At 36.3% G+C, this 20,212-nt stretch overlaps 1 protein-coding gene across 6 annotated transcripts in view; it reads left to right on the forward strand.

Annotated features, from left to right (window-relative positions):
• The window catches only part of NLGN4X (neuroligin 4, X-linked), a 127,104-nt gene extending 109,710 nt beyond the window's left edge, over positions 1-17,394 (forward strand). For 4 of the 6 annotated variants that reach the window (XM_010580424.1, XM_010580426.1, XM_010580427.1 and 1 more), the window contains 3 exons: positions 2,933-3,118; positions 5,000-5,789; positions 13,648-17,394. In XM_010580424.1, the coding sequence (XP_010578726.1) occupies positions 2,933-3,118; positions 5,000-5,789; positions 13,648-14,497 (1,826 nt within the window). In that variant the 3' untranslated portion in view covers positions 14,498-17,394. Of the gene's footprint in view, positions 1-2,932; positions 3,125-4,993; positions 5,790-13,647 lie in introns of all 6 variants that reach the window. The other 2 variants (XM_010580425.1, XM_010580429.1) reach the window with 1 other exon arrangement.
• The last annotated feature ends 2,818 nt before the right edge of the window (positions 17,395-20,212 follow it).

Here is a 20,212-nt window from a genome sequence, read left to right on the forward strand (position 1 = left end):
ATTTTTTAAGGGAAGGCAGATTTGTGAAGTCAAGAACTGAATATTACTGTTAATGCATTTCTGTATCATTATGTGGAAAAAAAAAAAACACCACAAACCTCTTTGTTTTCCATATTCAACTATTGCCATTCCTTCTTCTGTTACATTAGGCTAGTGAGAGCTTCCAGGTTCTATCAAAACCCCAGCTAAGAATTTTCAGGTTACAGAATGCCCTTCAAATTGCGCCAAACCATAAAATGGGAAATACTCTTAACTGCACTTAGGAACATAGGTAAAAGGCACAGAGTATAAATCTCTATCTCAGAAAAAAAGCTGCATTCCTCTTTGTTCAGGATTTTAGAGTGATACATGAAGATAATGTTTTGAAATCTTCAGAGTGGTCACAGAAAAAAAAAAAATCTCTTAGTGTTGTGTATTTCTGGACAAATAGTTACCCTTGCCTGAATTTCTGGAAATGGCTTTGAACAAATATTTTGATCTGGTATTCAGAGCATGAAAGAAAATATATTCTCATCAAGAAAAGACAGACTTATGAATTCAGTTTGTGTCACGTAGGGCTGACACTTTGCCATGATGATTAGTTTTTAAATTAAGAAAATTTGTTCTTGCAATTAATGAGAATCAGCAGAGAACTGTGGAAACAAAAAATCTTCATTTGTCTAACATCAGATATTCATTGACTGCAGTTTTACTCAGTCACCTTTTAGTACATTTGGAAAGAATTCAAAATCACAAAGATCAACCAGCTTTAGCTTGATGCTGCTAGAAGAGCTAAAACGTGTTTAGGCTCTGAATATTAATTACCATGCTGCTTTAAAGGTTACAACAGTCACTTTCTCCCAGGGAGGTCATAGTTCTGATTGAATAAAGGCTTAATTATAGAATATTGTAGAATATTGCAGTGAGCTGCAGCAACAAAGCCAGCAAGTGGGTTATTCTTTCTTTGACAGTCCTAAAAAGATAATAAAGGCATGTTAAAAAGAGAAGAACACATCTCTTAAAAAAATTGAGGCAATTATATATTAATAGTGTGTTTGTTTTTTCCCATTGATACAGAAGAGAAAAAAAGATGTTACTGCTATTCTAACTACTGTGCTTGCCATTATTAGAGACTTTTTTATGAGAAAGCTGTATCAAATGCTATTTAGCAATAAGGATATGATTCGTATTACTGCAACTGAAGCAACTGTTTTGTGAAAAATACAAGGACTCATCAGACACTTGCTGTCATTAAATACCTATTAATAATTACTAATTAAACATGAAAAAGATTCTTTGAGGTGCAAAGTAATACATTCCATTCAATCATGCCTAACCTTGCATGCAGAAATTTATGCCATCATAACTTAGGCCATATAGCATTCCATATTTAGTTTAGTCCTTCCGTGATCTTGCTTTTAAACCTTGAGGCTGGATTTGGCATCTCATTGTAGGAATTTTACCACAGAAAACAGTACGGTGAAAGTCCTACAGGTGTGAATGTCCAACACATTTCTTCTTCTTTTCTCTTGCCTTTCCTTCTCTTCCAATTCCACCATGTTGTGAATCCTTTCCACCTTGTGAATTTTCATTCTTCCTATCACTGATAAAATAAGTACGGCCAGTGCAAAGAGATCTGTTCCCCTCTGCTAAAGCAGGTAAAATGTACTGCAAGGCCTTTTTTTCCCTAGGGACCTCAGGCTTCCCTTGCAGTCCTTCCTAGGAACATGAAGGTCTTGTCACACCAGGCTAAGGTGGCTCAAGATTACAGACTGACTCATCTCAAACTGCTCCAGGACTGCAGATCTCCTGAGTCCTGGGGCCCTATTCTGGCAAGTTTGTCTGAACTGATAATTAGCTTGGAAACACCAGCCCAGTGATTGCCTTGTTTTGTCTTGATAAGCAGCTGTCAGCGGTGCCTAAATCAGTAATGTCCATCTGAAAACTTCCATATGCTGTAAGGTATTTCTAATAGACTTCTGACTTCCATTTGTCTGACAGCAAAAGGTCTGTGGGAGTTAAAAAGAGGAGTGTTGAGTACAAGGCTCGATGTGGTAATTTGGATGTAGCACAAGGTCTTAACTGTGAATGATAGGCAGCACGGATAACTGCAATGTTTCACCTTAGCTGATTTCAGAAAAACAAAATTAATCTCAGTCCTAGTCTTTCGGTCATTTTGTTCTCAGTTGCAAGACAAGCAGCAAACGTGTCATGCTTTGTTTCTAAAATCTGATAACCACAGTACAGGAACAAAAAATAGCAGCGCAGCTTTCCCTGCAATTTCCAAGGAAAGAGACAAAACCTGATTTGTTCAGATAAAATCTCCCTACCAAAGGCTGAATTGCCGAGGATTTACCTGCTATCTTCCTAATAAATATCCTCTGTGAAATTGGAGTGTAATTTTTTTCCTAGGCTTTTTTCTGTTCCTTTTACTATTTTCTTCATCCTTTTATATTTCTAAGTATGTCTATCCATATCACAAGTACAATAATTTAAAGAGCTGTGTACTTCAGGACAATTTTTGTCCGTGGCAAGAAGCATTTAAATTAATGTGTTGGGGAGCCGCGTTCTCAGTGGAAGACTGGATATCTCACTTCTTCATTGCACAAAAATGATTTCCTAGGTTTTTGTACCTTACTCACATACAGTTATCAAATGTTTAAAACCTTCAGTCTGTATTGTTGCATTGATATAGAATTATTTCAAAAAGAAAATAATGATTTTTCACAAACGTGACCTCTGCAGTAGGGAAAAACAAACCAAAGCCAAACAGCATACAGAATGAGTTCCACTGCCTGCACTGGAGACATTTAACTAGGACTGTGACCTTTAAAAAAAAGAAGAAAAAAAAAACCAGCAGATGAAAAGATGGGAAGATGTATTGTGAATATGTGGATACCCTGTAGCTAACTCTGTATCTGGTGAACTAAAATTATCTTTTTTTGCCTTATAGGTTTTTTAAGTACTGGGGACCAAGCTGCAAAAGGCAATTATGGATTGCTTGACCAAATCCAAGCTTTACGTTGGATTGAAGAAAATATTGGATCTTTCGGAGGAGACCCAAAAAGAGTTACTATTTTTGGATCTGGGGCAGGAGCTTCCTGTGTCAGTCTCCTGACACTCTCTCACTATTCAGAAGGTAACAATCTTCTGAGCAAAGCACTTTTTTTTAGACATTATAGTGTAACGAAAATGCCCATATCGAGTAGGCTGAATTAGAATTACGAGGTCTATAATTTTTGTAAAATACCTACTAGCTAGTGTTCTGGGTTTGTATTAGTCAAAATAAATATTTTTATATGAAGAATTAAATGCTATTATAGCAGAAATTTCATGCAACAAATGCCATAGGCAATATACTTTTTCTAGCTTTATCAACAGTCGCCACTGGCTCTTCTATCAAAGAATTTGCCGTAATTAAAATCGAGAAGGGCAGTGACCTTCATTTTTTACAAACTCTTGTCTGCACTTCCAACATGTATTTAGATACTTTCCTTGCTTAATAATAACATAACTCAACCTTATTAAAAATTTAACTCCCATCAGTATTGTGTGACCCCACACAGAGTTCTTAAGATTTTGGTAAGTGTTTGAGCTGTGGGATTTCTACCCTCAACACCTCACCCCCCACTCCCCACCTGCCCCCCCTCAAAAAGAAAACCCAACAAGAATATACACCACCAGTACTGAACCACAGATATTCCTGGTGATAAGACCAAATCTACAAAGAATTTATAAAAGAAGACAAGACTAAAATATCTATTGTATTTATAACTGCATGCTACTTCTATCACATTAAAACAGACAGAAATCTCTGACAGAAGGCTAAGCCCTAGCAAGCAGTTGCAGTAGGGTGGCTGGTAAATGCACCCTACTTGGAAATACATAGAATTATGCCTGACAATTCAGTCTATTGATACAAATAGGGTGCAGTGCGTAGCTGTTGAGTAAGCCATGCCAAAATCAAGCAGATGGAACCATGAAAAACTTAACTAATCACATCATTGAAATTTTGTAGTGTGTGCGGTAAGTAATCATCACAAAGGTGTATCAGCCGCAGCCAGTTTTTCCCGTAAATGCTTCAAGGTCTTTAACTTGTTTTGGAGCTGTTGCTCTTTGACATTTCAAGAGCTTGACAGTAGAAGCCATTTGCAGAAGAGGCCCAAGCATTTTAGTTTAAGTATAAAACAGGCCATTTTATTGATCTTACCAGGAAAAAACAGATGGGGCAGATTCACCAGTAAGCTCCAGTTGCTTTTCAGTGCTCTGACACAAAGAAGCTCTTCAGACTGGGTCTTTCATCTCTCTTTATATTAGTACATAGAAAACAACCAGAAAGAACTATTGAATCTCTTACTCTCTTCTGAAAAACATAAATATATTTTAATTCAACATATAGGCAGTGCTAACACACACGCACACAAAAAATAATAATAAAAAAAAAAGGTAGAGAAAAAATATGTCAGAGTAAAAGACTCAAGCCTATTAAATTGATTTTAGCAGAGCAGATTTTTTCAAATTATATGATGCATGGCTTCTGTGACGGAAATGAGAGTGTGTAATTTTCATTTGACCTTTAAACTACTGAAGAGCACATTTATGAGACTCATTTACATGGTGAAGAGGATATGATTGCTTGTAGCTGCCACTCCTTTAAAGAAATTTTTACAGGACTACCACTGGGCTAAAGCCAAGGGACTTCCATTAAAGATGCAAGAAAACTGCAGTACAAGCATGAGTTTTGTTCACGAAATAGTAACCTGAAACCTTCATGCTTTTTGTGTGTAAGCATCAAGAACAAGAGAGGTTTCAATTAGTAGCCTATTAGAGATACTCTAAAAAGGGAGCAGTGAGTAGAATATATGGAAATTGAATTGAAATTTAATTGAAATTTAGGTATATGCATCCTTTAGTTATTGTATAATCAAAGCTTTCTTCACTTAGTGAAAGCTGCTTTTAATTTTTTTTTTTTTTTTTTAATATATAATTGGATTTGCATTTAAAAAATTTGCACCTGCAGGTTTGTTCCAAAAGGCAATCATACAGAGTGGAACAGCCCTGTCCAGCTGGGCAGTGAACTATCAGCCTGCCAAGTACACTCGGATATTGGCAGATAAAGTGGGCTGCGACATGCTGGATACCACTGATTTGGTTGAATGTCTTCGAAATAAGAATTACAAAGAACTCATTCAACAGACCATCACTCCAGCCACATACCACATTGCCTTTGGGCCTGTGATAGATGGAGATGTGATTCCAGATGACCCTCAGATTCTCATGGAGCAAGGGGAATTCCTTAACTATGATATAATGCTGGGCGTGAATCAAGGGGAAGGTTTAAAATTTGTGGACGGCATTGTAGACAATGAAGATGGTGTTTCCCCCAATGATTTTGACTTCTCCGTCTCCAATTTTGTGGACAATCTATATGGTTATCCAGAAGGGAAAGATACACTGCGAGAGACCATTAAATTCATGTACACCGACTGGGCAGACAAAGAAAACCCTGAAACAAGACGGAAGACCCTGGTTGCTCTTTTTACAGACCACCAGTGGGTTGCTCCAGCTGTTGCTACCGCTGACCTGCATGCCCAGTATGGATCTCCAACATATTTCTATGCATTTTATCACCATTGCCAAAGTGAAATGAAACCCAGCTGGGCTGATTCAGCTCATGGTGATGAAGTCCCTTATGTGTTTGGGATTCCTATGATTGGCCCCACAGAACTGTTCAACTGCAACTTTTCCAAGAATGATGTCATGCTCAGTGCAGTAGTTATGACGTACTGGACTAACTTTGCCAAAACTGGGTAAGTTTGACCCCCAGCATTCCTTTTTGTTGATAGCATACTTCTAAAATAGTCAGTATCCCATTGCAGTGGCTTCAAACCCTGATCTTGCAGTAGTATTACAGCACTATTTGCGTAAGACAGAAGGTAACTGGGGCTTATTCATATTTAATAGATTTTTAATTAGTGTGTTCCCTCAAACTATTTTCTTTCAGTAGCTCAGTGAGAATAATAATGCACTGTATTTTTGATTCAAAAAATAGGGCAATTATTAAGACAAAGCATGTCTCAGAGAAAAGGCAGCTCACTAAGATACTGAAAAATCAGAGGCAACATGTCTGCTACTCGAGGAAGGAACTGTCAGGCAGATAGCACTTATCTGCTACAAAAGAAAGGAAGTTATTGTTTTTAGCGACCTTCACAGGGATGGGGACTCAGGGAGGAATTGGAACAGAAAGGCAGACACTGGAAAGATTTTTCCCTCTGAGTGCTATAATAGCAATAATAAGTACTTGACTGGAATGAAGAAGAGACTCAGATACAAATTTTCCTTTGAGAAGGTTAAAAATTTAAATTAATTCTGCTTACGAAACAAAGACATCAATGTTTTGCTGAAATAGAGTGGTAAACATCAAGGAAAGAACCCTCAAAGCAGCTTAATCTGTGAGTGCTATTAATAATTTCTGTCCTCTTCCTATAGCATTCCTTTAAAGAGTATTGCAGTGTTTTACTTGAGCAGCAAGGGCTTTTTTGTTAACCTTGAGTCTCCAGTACTGAATTAAAACAAAGATACTTGTGGCACAAAAGAGCTGTAAATCTTTCCAATGAATGTTTAATGGCAGGATTGGGCTCTGGAAACTGCAGCTTTACTGCACTGCAGTGAATGGTATGCAGCTATATAAGAAAAATTCAGAGATGCCTAGTGTGAAACACTCAGAGGCTTCAGCAGCTCTTGCAGCCTTTAATGAATCCAAATGACATTCAACGGAAGGAGATTTTGCAGTCTTAACAAAAACCTCAAGCATGAATTGAGTAAAAAACAATCAAATGCTTCAGGATAATTTACAGAAAAGAAAGCTTTTGTTGCACTGCACTTTAGACAAACAGGTGCTTTTGCATGCAGAAATCCCACAGTACTGCAGTAATAGTGAATGACCTGTGGAATATTTAGATGTATTTGGCAACAAGAAGTCATCAGTACTAGGGTGGGCAAACTTTGGGATTAAAGCTTGGTTTATGGACAGAGAATGCCACATGCTGGCTGTACCAGACACTCAGAGAGTGTTTATACCATCAGTCTGTCTTTATTTTTGTAGATGAAGTACCACATATACATAGAGGACTCCAGATCCTCACAAATATACATCACTGGAATTATTATGGAGATGCAAGTTCTCTACAGTCTCACTAGTATTTACAATTACTTTATGACTATTCCCTGTAGACTAAGAAGTCATATTTAAGAAATTTTTTAAGGCTGTCAGGAGCATCTCCCAGTCCCAGCTGCCACCATTACTCAGAATTGCAAGCACTTTCCAGCTGTTGCTACTTGAAAGCTAATTTCAGCAGGCTATACATGCCATCACCCAGTTCTCTGGTTATAAACCCATTGTTATACTACACCTAAAGAGACAACAGGTGCTTTGGGAGAGCCATTAGTCATTTCTGAAACTTCAGCATTGCTGATGAGACAGGAATGGGCTGTATCTTCTATTACAAACTCGCCCCTTTATAGACTGTCTGAAAGATGTGTCATTAAAAATAACCTCTAACTGTAAAATTTCAGTTTTTACAATGAAAGGAAAAGAACAACACAAGATGCATTACCTTGCTGGTTTTTTTCTTTGTTTATATGAACAATGATTAATTGTTCTGGATAGTACAAGAGAATATTTGGAGGAAAATAATATTTTAAGATTACATTTGCTCTGCATGTCTGATGTCCCCAGTGGAAAAGGGAAGGTTGTAGCACCTCAAACCCGAAGAAACAGGGGATGTATCTGGGGTGACCGTTCTCCTCTCTACCCTCCCACATCCAATCTGGAATCCATGTGCCCACTCAGGTCCTCCAACTCTCAAAAAGATTGATAAGGTTCAAGACTGCATTGTTGGGTGCTTTGTTTGGGTTTTTTTTTCCCCACCCTTTTTTTAATTGATCATTTCCCATCCTTATTCTGATAGAACTTGGCTTGCTTTGTGTTTGTACCCATGGCAACACATATGAAAAACCTGTTAACTGAAAGGTTTTATTATTCCACGTTTCCCTGTAGGTGAGCCTCAAACATTAAAACTGCAGATTTATTTATTTAATTTTAATGTCTCTGAGACTTTTCCAGTCTTGATGACTCTCCCACAGAGGCTGCATCCAGGTACTTATTGTATAATTACGGCTCAGGTGGTGCATTGTTCTGATGGACTGTGCTGGGCTTTTAACCCACAGGCCACCCGCTGCTAAAAAACACCCATTGTTTAATGGGCCTACTGCCAAGGCTGGGTTGGAAGGGCAGGTCAATCTTGTAAAATCACTAAGTGCCAAAGACACAGTGCAAGGCACAGTGCTTTTATTGTGTTTTACTTCAGAGTCAGTTACTGAAGCTAGCAAATAGGAGGTGACAATTAAAGTGTTTAATGACAGATGAATCATGCTTGAAATGAATACCTGGAAGTTGCATTTTGCTAATCCTCCATTTTCTACCTTGCTATGATTTTTTTTTTTTAATTGCATTAACAGTCATTTTGGCCTTTTCAAAACTATGTTTCTAACATGCCTTAGAAATAGGAAAGCAATTTGTTAGAGTAGGTGTGAGAAACTACATTTGGGATACAAAAATTACATGAAAATACAGCTTTTGATTCCGCTATGTGCAAAATTATATGTGAGAGCTTCATTAAGAGGTGCATTTAAAGCTTCAGTCTGCTGCCAGTAGTACTATCCTAACTGTAATGGTAATTTTATGTGCTCAAATGTTCTGTTAGTTAGGGCCATGTCACATCCTTCGCAGATACATCAACGGGGGAGAGTGAACGACATGAGGGGACGTGTGCCAGTCCTTCACAGATACTCTGCCAGCTACACTCTTGTGATGAAGGATTTGAAGTTTCATAGCGTAGATACGAAGCCATACTTTCATAAGAGGCATCTATTGGATTTCTAAAAATTACCCTCTTTTGAGGAGTTACAATACTCTATTTTTGCTCCCATTCATCCAGCTCTACCTAAGTCGGTGATGGGAAACATAAAGGCCTAAAGGATATATCCTTGTTTTCTTTGTAATTCAGATAAATACTCCTGAATTATTTTACTACCATTGATTCTGAAGCAAAAACCTAAATGAGTTACGAAGGATATCTACGTTTTATATTCAGTTTGGCTTTCCAGTGGAAGACACAATTAAACTTACAGTGATTAAAGTGTATTTTCGAATCAATTCTCTGTGAACTCCTTTATGAGGCTGTTGCATTTCTTTTTGATGTTTTTGTCTGAAGAAATAACTGTCTCCAATGGCCAATCTGTGTTAGTCAAACATAACAGTGTACTTATGGTTTGCTTTCCTTAGTAGTTATAATAGCTGACTGGGAGCATGGCAACAGTGGGACCTGGTGATAATTGAGGAAAGGAGGTAAGGGAAAATATGCTTGTGTACCAGTGCTTCAGGCAGGAATGGCTATACCATTGTTAATGTTGTGACAACATGAAAAATCAGTGGAAGCATGAAGAAATGCCACACAGTTTTTCTCTCTCTCTCTTTTTTTTTTTTTCCGTATGGAAAAAAGAGGACTGCTGAAACAAAATAAAGGATCAAGGGGCCTTTCAGTGTCTTGGAGACAGATTCAATATGTAACTGTTAAGACATTTTGCTTTCCAATAAAGTTAGAGAATGACACAGAAGAATAAAACACTTTAAGTGCGTTAATGTAACAGTTCATTGTCCTGAGTGATAGTTAATGCTGTTGCAGAAGTAGTTAAAAAATGAATGGTATTTCAACATGTTATACGGAATTCAGGATAAGAGAAAAGTTCTTAAGATTCCCCATCATTCTTCCCATGCCAGTATCACCAAATATATACTCATATGCCCTTCAGGTCAGCTACTGATTCACCTTGTGAACAGGAATATGTGTTGCTCTGCAGTCAGCATCCATCGCAGACACATTTACTTTATATTACCTGAGAAAAAAAATCAATGCTTTGAATGTACATTTGTAGCCCATGAGGTGTGAATTAAATGACAATAAACAGCAACATGATAAATTGAACAAAATCAGTGCAGACTGAAAGTGGGGAAAAAAAGTGATAGGTGAAATTTCTGCACATTAATAAAAAAATACCTTAGTTAAGACAAGACAGACCATCATATGGCCTTCTGTCATATGGAAGACAAGTTCAGGCATTTCATGATGGGGCTATTTTTTGATGGAGATGCTGTTTAAATTGAATTCTAAAGGTGGTGAAAATAAATAATCAGAGCAAAATGAACAACAATAATCATCAATTTTGTTCTAGCAATAGAATGAAGCAAAAAAAATGTCTCCCTGCCGACTAGTAGGTTTGGGAAACAAGTTATCTAGTACCTATGAGAGCCATTACTGGAAGAAGTACAGAACTGAAAATACATTATTCAGATTACATTTTTATCATCATGATTGCAGCGTGTGTTTAAAGGAAGGTTTTCTAGCAGCCTTTTGTTCCATAATTACACACTTAAGCCTCAAGAATGTCCACAAACACAAAGGTGATACAAGAGGCTAAAAAAAGCAAAAGGAAATTTGAAGGTAAAGTAACACATCAAAACATTTGTCAAACAGCTGATTCGATAGAAGAAATGATTGTATGTATATCTATATTTTATGCCTATCTGTAATACTGGAAAAGTGTTCATAATAGGATAAACTGCCCAACTACCCAAGAAAAAGACTTAACGTCATAAGTTTTGTAACCTTACAATACTATGAATTGTCTCCAGTGTACATAGGAGGAGGGCCAAGGAAAGTAAAAATCCTCTTATTTATATCCACTGAATATTTTTGGTAAATTATCATTAGTCTGTAAAACCTAGATCCATGCATTATTAGATCCTCTATTTAGGACCGGACTTAGTTATTCCATTTTTTGGTGAAAAAAGAATCATTTAGATACCTATCCTCCAAATTCAGAGAGAATATTCAGACCGTGTATTCAGTTATTAAGTGATCAACCCTAGAGTAGATGCCAATGGTAGCATTCTAATACCCTCAGCAAAAAAAATGACTTGTCTGTAGGACTGGCTGATTTTTTTTTCTGTTCCTTGTTTCAGTGGACAGCTTTGTGCCCACACACAGCCATGTAAACAAATCCTGAAATACAAGACTAGCCTCATGTAATGTAATTTTCTCTCTTGTGTTTGGAGGAGGTGGCAGCATAATTGCCTATTCTTAATAGGTATAGTTAAAAAGGAGAGATGGAGGTAGAGAATGGAAGAAGGTGAAAGGAAAGGGAGGTTGATATGTACTTGTTTTGTAGGCTGTTTGTAGGGGAAGGGAATGCTAATTTAAAAAATGTTTAGTTGCTAAAATCATCATCTGCTGTCACTTTTATAGGGCCATTAAAAAAAAAAAGAATTTTAAAAAAAGTGCATGTCCAGCTTGGCTCATTGAAATGAGTGCTCAGCTTCTTCATCTCCTGTACTATGTATCAAGTGCAACTCGTTTCCATGAGCTAGCTTAATTTATACATTTTCTGTAGGACCCTTTCCAGAGTCTTTTGTGCTGTGAATCAGAACAGCAAGTGGAGAGAGAACAAGATGGATTTTGTGCTGTAACTCTTGCAGGATTTTGAGCTTCTGACAAGAAAAATGTTTTGCATTTTGATAATCTTGCTGATTTTTAATTTGCTTTAGAATTTATGTATTGAACCCTAAAGTACTGTAGTAGCAGATATATTGAATTGGGCCAATATCTTCTTGCCTGGACTTGCCAAATCTTTCAGTCTGTTCTTTAAAAACAAAAGAAATACTTATTTCCTTCTTGAACACATGTTAGAATCCTTCAAAGTAACAGCATACTTCTGCTGCTGTACTGCCTGGAAGTGGATATTACTCCTCTAGCTTCAACTAGGATGAACAATTACTAAGCAATTATCTTTTTGTTCAGAATTAACACAATTTGGCTAGCTATTACTACATAAAATGAAAAATAAATTGATAGATAGATAGATAAATGAAATAGTCACAGTTCTGGAACCCTTAGTTTATATCTGATTGAGATGGGAAAGATTTGATACAGTACAAGATAAAAAAAAAAAACAAACCAAAGCACCCAGAAAACCCTCAAACAGCTAAAACCACAAGCATAAGTAAACCAAAATACCAAAATTATATAGAAAAAGAATTCTTCCCTTCACTCAAAAAAAAGGTAAGATAAATTCTTTCAGGTAAACAGATGAATACAGGAATCATAAGATTATTAAAGTCAAATTTGTTTGACTGGTCTGGTTTAAGAACTAAGGACTAGCTCTTTAAGAACAACAAAGGAATGCTAAACTAGGCAATCATGTTCTTGAGCTTTTGAAAATGGAAAAAGAAAACAACTAAGATGCTTTAAAATCTGTAGTGGTGGGTCTTGGTATTCCCGTAACATACATAACAGTACATTGGAAGAAAACGAAAATATTAGAATAAATTTCTCAGGAAATAAACTAATGCATATGGGAATGGAAAGCAGAATGGAAAGTTCTCAGGGTAATGCATAGAAAATGAATCACGTACTCTCAGTATAATATATCACAAAGTCCCAGAAAATATTCTTTGCTGCAAAAGAAGATTCAAACTCATGCACAGCAAAATATTAAGTTCAGTATTAGTAATTTTAAATTTCTGTGTTTTTTCATGCCAAAAGGAAGTCATATTTATGTAAAGTTTACCAAAATTATAAGGATACATAGATATTAACCACATTTAAATGCATTTTGTGCCATTGGTTTGTCTTTATTCTGAACCTGTAAGAAGAAAAGAAAAAAGAAAATATGGGAAAAGCATAATATCATTAAATATTTGGGTTACCAGTTTTGAAATTATCTCTGATTAGTGTACTACTCTTATCTCTACTACAACTTAACTACTATAAAACTTGTTGATCTCAGCTAATATATTTCTCATCCCTACAAACTGGGACAGAATTAAGGCTCACTGTCCTACAGCCATTAAAAGTAGTTATTTAGTAGCAATGAGCACATGGAACTTTCAAGTAGTAATCTGCTAATGCAAATGATGGAAAGATTTGCGACATACAAATACTTCAAAGGCTTTTCCCTAAAGCAGATATTTGAACAAAGAGGGACTAATAGCTCAGTAAAGGAACACATAGAGAAATAGTTCCTGGTTACATGTATTAGCCCTGCTGCTTCATGTTTTGAAGTTTTTTATGTAATATACACAGCTGGTGTAAAGTCTTATGGTCACTTGGACTTCCAATGTTGCCACGGGGATTAGATGCCCATAGTTACTGCTTAGAGCAGTGGAAACAGTAGCAGCTTAAATGAGAAAGTTAATGTCAAACCTTGAGAAGAGCTAAACCTACAATTTCCTATGGGGAAAAGTAGGTAGTACCTTTCTTACGACAGCTTTGGAGTATGATGCTGAATCACAGAACTTTAGATGAGCTTTTGGGAGCCGAAACACAACCCTTTCTCCGTTTTCATGTAAAAAAATATTACAATGTCTGAGATGCACTGTACAGTAAGTAATTTTTCTTTTGTTTATTTATTAACATCTGTTGTTAAGTTACAGAGGTTTTTTTAGGTTATGTTAATTATCAGATAAACCGTTATCTAAAGGATGGGGGGGTTGTTTTTTGCCTTTTTTTTTTTTAATGACTATAATGCTGCCTGTTTTTATTTTTGTAGAGATCCAAACCAGCCTGTTCCACAGGACACAAAGTTTATCCACACAAAACCCAACCGCTTTGAAGAAGTTGCCTGGTCCAAATACAATCCTAAAGACCAGCTTTACCTGCATATTGGCCTGAAACCCCGAGTTCGTGATCACTACCGAGCAACAAAAGTTGCTTTCTGGTTGGAGCTTGTACCCCACCTTCACAACCTGAATGAAATATTTCAGTATGTTTCCACAACAACTAAAGTCCCCCCTCCTGACATGACATCATTTCCTTACGTGACGCGTCGTTCTCCTGGTAAATTGTGGCCAGCCACCAAACGCCCAGCAATGACACCTGCCAACAATCCCAAACATTCAAAAGACACCCATAAAACGGCTCCGGAGGATACTACAGTTCTGATAGAAAACAAGCGAGATTACTCCACAGAGCTGAGCGTCACCATTGCTGTGGGGGCATCCTTGCTGTTCCTCAATATTTTAGCTTTTGCTGCGTTATATTACAAGAAGGACAAGCGGCGTCATGAGACTCACAGGCGCCCTAGTCCCCAGAGGAACACAACCAATGATATCGCACACATACAAAATGAAGAGATTATGTCGTTGCAGATGAAACAGCTAGAACATGACCATGAGTGTGAATCACTGCAGGCCCATGACACACTGAGACTAACCTGTCCGCCTGACTACACGCTTACGTTGAGAAGGTCCCCAGACGACATCCCGCTAATGACACCCAACACCATAACCATGATTCCAAATACATTAACAGGAATGCAGCCTTTGCATACTTTCAACACCTTCAGTGGAGGACAAAACAGTACAAATTTGCCCCATGGACATTCGACCACTAGGGTATAGCTCAGCCCTTCCCCCTCTACCCTCACAAGCCACTTGGAAGAAAGAAAAAACAAAAAAACAAAAAAAACGAAGAGGAAAAAGTTATAATACCATCCATTGAACACCTTGTCAAAATCTGAAGTAAAAACAAGTAAAAGAGAAGGACAGTCATTATTTTCTTACTGATCCTTCCTACAGAAACTCTGATGTTAAAGATCAACTACAAACCCTGTGAAATGTGAAAAGTGTACATTGCTGTTACGATACTGCTTTAAGATCTCAGCCACTTTGATTGAAAGTTCAGGCCAGAAGAAGTCACTTAAAATGGTGTTTTGAGTGTAACAAGCAAAGCAGAGTCTTCTGGAACACAGAGCCAGTGACTGTACAGGTGTTTTGTTTTGGTTTTTTTTTTTTTAATAAATAAAATAATAAAAAAAATTCTTTATGTGCCATACCATGAATGGCCCTTGTTAAAACAAAGACATCACCATGGGCTTTTACCCAGCATATGAAGCTGTAATCCAGATGGGGGAAATAGAATTTTATTATTAAAAACAAAAATGAAAAAAAAGAGGAGGACTGACTATGCAGTAAAATACGTATAGTTCTGTGCAAAGAGATGACTTGCCAGCCTGAACTATATTTAAAGGAACTTTGTAAAAATGTACATAGCTGTGAGTTTAAAAACAAACAAACAAAAAAAAGAAGCTTTTATTGATGTTTTCAGTTTGAAAAGAGCTTTTAGAAAGATTGTGCATTTGGTTGTGACCTATGTGTATATACATTAGTCATATCACCTCTGTTTCCTCCAAGCCCAAAGGAGGAATTTCTTCTTAATTACTAGTGGTAAACAAAAACCATGAGTTTTTTCTAACATGTTTCATTTATATGAGGCCATGGTGTCATGCAGAGGATACAGTTGTCTGTGTGACCTGCGTATTTTCTCTTACAGGTTACACTAGTGCATGTTAAAGTATTCATAGGAGATTGTTGTTCTTTTCTGAAACTTTTTTTTTCTATAATTTAATTTTGTGTTAGCCTTTGTTAAATTGCAACACAGCAATGGATTGGAAAATGGAGAAAAAAGAAAAACACAAAAGAAAATAATTACTATTTTAAGCTTGTTGAACTGAACCAAGAAACATCCAATAATATATATTCAGAGTCCAGTTTGTAGTTCTTGGTTATTGTGATACATTAGGAAGAGTTTTGTGCCCTGACAAAGCAAAGAAAGCCTGTGTTTTGGTCAGCCTTTTCTGAGGAAAACTAGCTCTGTTTCACCAGCAGTTGCAGTGGAATCTCAGCTGAGAAAGCACCTTCTTAGCTTTGCTAAACAAAATAAAACTACAATTTGAAAGTGGGGAAATGGTGGGTTGGTTGGCTGGCTGTTCTTCAAAGTGTTCAGGAATGATCAGTGTGTAAAGAACTTCTCTGCCCAGTGTCCTGTTTTGTGCTTGAGAGCATACCTGTCAGAAAATACTTTTTTTGCTGATTTTTTACACAGCAGTCCCATAGTCAGTGAACATTATGGAGAGAGAAGCAGAGATGTCATCAGCTGTTCTGCATCTGAATAATACTGAAAATCCCAGAGCGCATCACTATCAGGAAGGGCAAAATTCTTAGCCGATTATTCCCTTCTTCCCTTCCTTCAGTAGGAAACCAGGGGCCAGGCAGAGCTATCAAACAAAGGAACTTAGCAGTTTGATTCAAACAACTGATTTGAATGTGAAAAGCTAGGAATAAGTTCTCGCAGATGAAGATTGCTTTATATTTTGTCTTTGAAAGTTACTCCATCATCAAGAGATAGTAACCAAAGATATTTGAACAAATTCATCTGCACTTGAATATGATTATCCCAGATGTATTTTTTATTGTTAATTCACAACTAAGCTACATCAATATCATATGTCCCATAAGTATCTAACACAAGATGCCTTGTACTTCTTGTTTTCTATGCTTTTTGTTTTCTAATAAAATGTCTCGGAATAGTCACCCCTACAAATAAAATCAAAGACAAGGTGATTCCCTGAGGTCTATTCAACTGCACAGCTCCTTGTTGTAGCAGGCAGTAAAAAAGATTCTGAAGGAAAGAAATAAAAAGAAAGTTAACAACGTGATAAAAATGCAACATGTGGCTGATATAATCCTTTATCTGTAATAAATGTGCTATAAACCTGACCTGGATGCTCAGGTTGGAATGTGAGGAAGCAACAACCCCAAAGTACAACTAGTAGCAAATGGAAAACTGTTTTTTTTTTTCACTGATCCATCACATAATGTTGATTAATGCTGACTCTATACCAGGCCATTTCCACCACCAATGTAATGCCTCAGCTGAGATGCAGCAGTTCATAACTCTTAAAAAAAGGTTTAAAAAAAGAAAAAAAAAAAAAGAAAAAAAAGAAAAAAGTAAAAAAAGGTAATGATGCTTGGCATCATAATCAGTTGGGTATGTTTGTAATGTGAATTACAGTATTTGTTTAGTACTTCCAATTGTCTTCTGCTAGCAATATGTACAGTACTGTGTCAGGCTTGTGACATTTGGGTAAAAAAAAAGTTCCTGTAAGTGAATGATTTTAGCTTTTAAAAGGAATTACAATCAAGTTGATTTAATAATTTGATACATCTGGACTGATGTATGATTTATAGAGGGAACAGATTTATAGGGTCTTCATAGAATTCTATAACAATGATATCAAAATATACTTTGCAAACTGTAAAAGAAAAATGAAAGTACTTTCCCAGGCTTATATTCTTGACCTTAAGAGGCACACAGGGTTTAATGGTTTCTTCTGTTATTGTTTTGCAATTTTTTTGTTTTTTGCCTTAAGTAATGATAGAAGATATATATGGCTGGACACATATGTATAAACTTTTCAGCAGCATTTTTAATAATAAAATATCACAGTATTTTCTAATGCTTTGTGCAAAGAACTACGTGTTCATCCTTTTGTGTAGAAAGTCTTTCAGAGGTGTGTTTTCTGCCCCATCTCCATTTCATTATGTAATGTAAACAATGCCTTGATACACAGTACAAAAATATTAAAGTAACAGAGGTTGCACTTTTAAGTTAGCATTGAGTTTTCATGGCTTTTGTAGTTCTATAAGCCTGCCAGTAAAAGAAAGAAACTCAGACAATGAAGATATAAGAGAATAAGCTCCATATATTTATTACCTGTACGCGCTGCAACTCCCATTGAAGCAACGGTTTAATTGTTCTGTTGGTATTTTCTGTAGCACTGGAAAAAAGCTTAGGTAAGCAGCTTCCCATATTAAGTGTATAGCTTAGCAGCTGAAAAATGTATCTTCCAAATTAAGGATCAGAATAATTCAGATAAATCTAATACATCCAGCCTCCCTCTACAAGTAAATATAGTTTCATTTTATATTTAAAATTTAGATAAACAATGAGTTTTGTTAGAAAAAAATATGTAAGAGTAGCTATATAAGTTACTCATATATATTTAAGGGATTTACATATATTGCAGGTATGTGAATATCATTCTTCCTTCAAAAGCTGAGTAAGTAAATAAGTTTGTTCTTTTACGCTGTTAAATTCCATTTATCAACCAGGTTTCCTTTCACTGGAAAGGTACATAGACATTCTAGTAATTTGAGCTGGGTATTGTTTGCTTTCTGTAACTATTCTGCTAAATAGAGGTACTAACAATAATATTTGATGAATTTTGAGCTTATTATTGAAGAGTATTTGCAAAAAGCAAATTCTGAATGATTCATATCAGATTTCTGATATGAAGAATCAAGCTTCTGAGATAGAAACATATTATGTGCCTACTGACCTAATCAAGCAGCTTGAATTTTGAATATTGAATTTGTATATAAAGCTTTTGCAAATAAACTGCAGATTTAGAATTGTTCAGCAAATATGTTTTAATTACAGGTACACATTGAAATTCCACAGCTTGCTCTGAGATAATTCATACACAAGAGAGGGGTTACAGTTGTGTCATTTCTGTGAATTGTTCACCTTAAATTGCTGGGTGAACTCAATAAATTACCACCTTTTCAGTTAATCAATTTCACATTAAAAAAAAGAAAAGCTTCAGAAGTTTGTTCATGCCAACTAAATATTGTGTTGTTTTATTTCTTTATTGTCTGAAATATAAATCTGCAGATTAGTATGTTCCTATTTTGACTTTGCTAAGAGTATGACAATTTAATGGTATTTAATATCACATAAAAATCATATGAAATAATACCATGACAATTATGTGCTTGTCTCAGATTTGTAGTTTTACATTTGTATTATTTAATTATTGTCAACTGTTTCTCGTATTTTCATCTACAGCTGTTTGACATCACAAACCTCATCAGCCTGAATCTCTCCAGAGGCCATTAGCAGCTGGTAAAAACTGGGATTTTCATCCCACTAGAAATTATGATATTATGTATTTAATATCATAATATGTTAAAATGCTTCTCAGCACCTCAAATGAGCCTGAAAAGCAACATATTAACCTTTTATTAATGCAAATGAAAAATAAGGAAGGGGGTTGGAAATGTCTAAACATCTTGTTTGAGCTGTAGCATAATAAATAACATTTCACTTTGGGGTGAAGTTTTGATTCAAACCATTTTGTTTGGTGTTCCACTGTGGCCACCAAGGTCCTCACTGTGTCTTCTAAAAGTTATGTTTTAAGGAAGTTATGCTTTCTCTGTCTTTTATAGCCCACCCAGACTACGTTATCCAAATTTTACTGTGGTAAAGAAACCCAGATCACTCAGGCATGACATAGACACAATCCAGTCACAAAGTCCAGAGCAGAGAAAGAATTTTTTTGTAAACCAAGTGAACTGCAGCTCCCCTGAGACATAGTGGTAATTAAGGAGAATATGCATTAATATTCCAACAATCCAAATGCAAAATAGGTATGTAATAAATCAGATCTATTCTATTTTTTTCAATGGAAAGTTGACAAATTTTTGCAATACCTACATTTTTCTACCTTCATTTTCCACCTCTTCCCCACAAAGAACAGCAAAACATTTTCAGCCAGTTCTAGTCATTTCTGCAATATCCACTTATGTAAATGAGAAATTAAATAGATGACATCTTTTTGTTTTCCCTCCTACATGAAGACCCTCAAGTACTGAAAGCATAAGAAGTTCTTCCTCTACTGCCTTTTATCGGATATTGTAGGTTATCCAGATGCTTCAGAGTAGTCCCATTCTCAAGAGCCCAGATTTAAATAAAAGGGAAAAGCCAGACACAGAATTGGCATATACTGACTTGGACTCAGACTGGACAGCAGAGTTATGTTTCTCTGCAACAGCCAAAGATACGGCACAAAAATGTAGTGAACTTCATCTACATTTTATTTTTAAAATACTGTATTTCTAGAGAACGCTTTCTCTTTCTTCAGCTTTTGATGTCTGATGTCATGCTTTCTGCTGTACCTAACTCACAGCTCTCACTCATTTCATGTCATCTCATATCTTTTATCGCTGTTTCATCAGATACTTCCTCGAGAGGTACAGATGTGTTTTCATGTGGGTTTTTTTTTTCTGTCACAACAGTTAAGTTTGGCCCCAGATTTGTTCCATTCCGTGCTGTATGACTGTGAGAGTGTATTCTTCATCTGACACTTTCCTTGCTGCCTTTAGTGTTTAAAAAGTTTCACTGAAGTAGTGTTTACATGACAGTATTCATCATCCTTGAAATGCATCAATCCCTATGGCTGTCGGCACTTTGTGCCAGCCCAACAGCTTTTGTTT

This window comes from Haliaeetus leucocephalus, unplaced genomic scaffold (assembly GCF_000737465.1).
Source record: "Haliaeetus leucocephalus isolate CR32 unplaced genomic scaffold, Haliaeetus_leucocephalus-4.0 Scaffold712, whole genome shotgun sequence".
NCBI classification, from domain to species: domain Eukaryota; kingdom Metazoa; phylum Chordata; class Aves; order Accipitriformes; family Accipitridae; genus Haliaeetus; species Haliaeetus leucocephalus.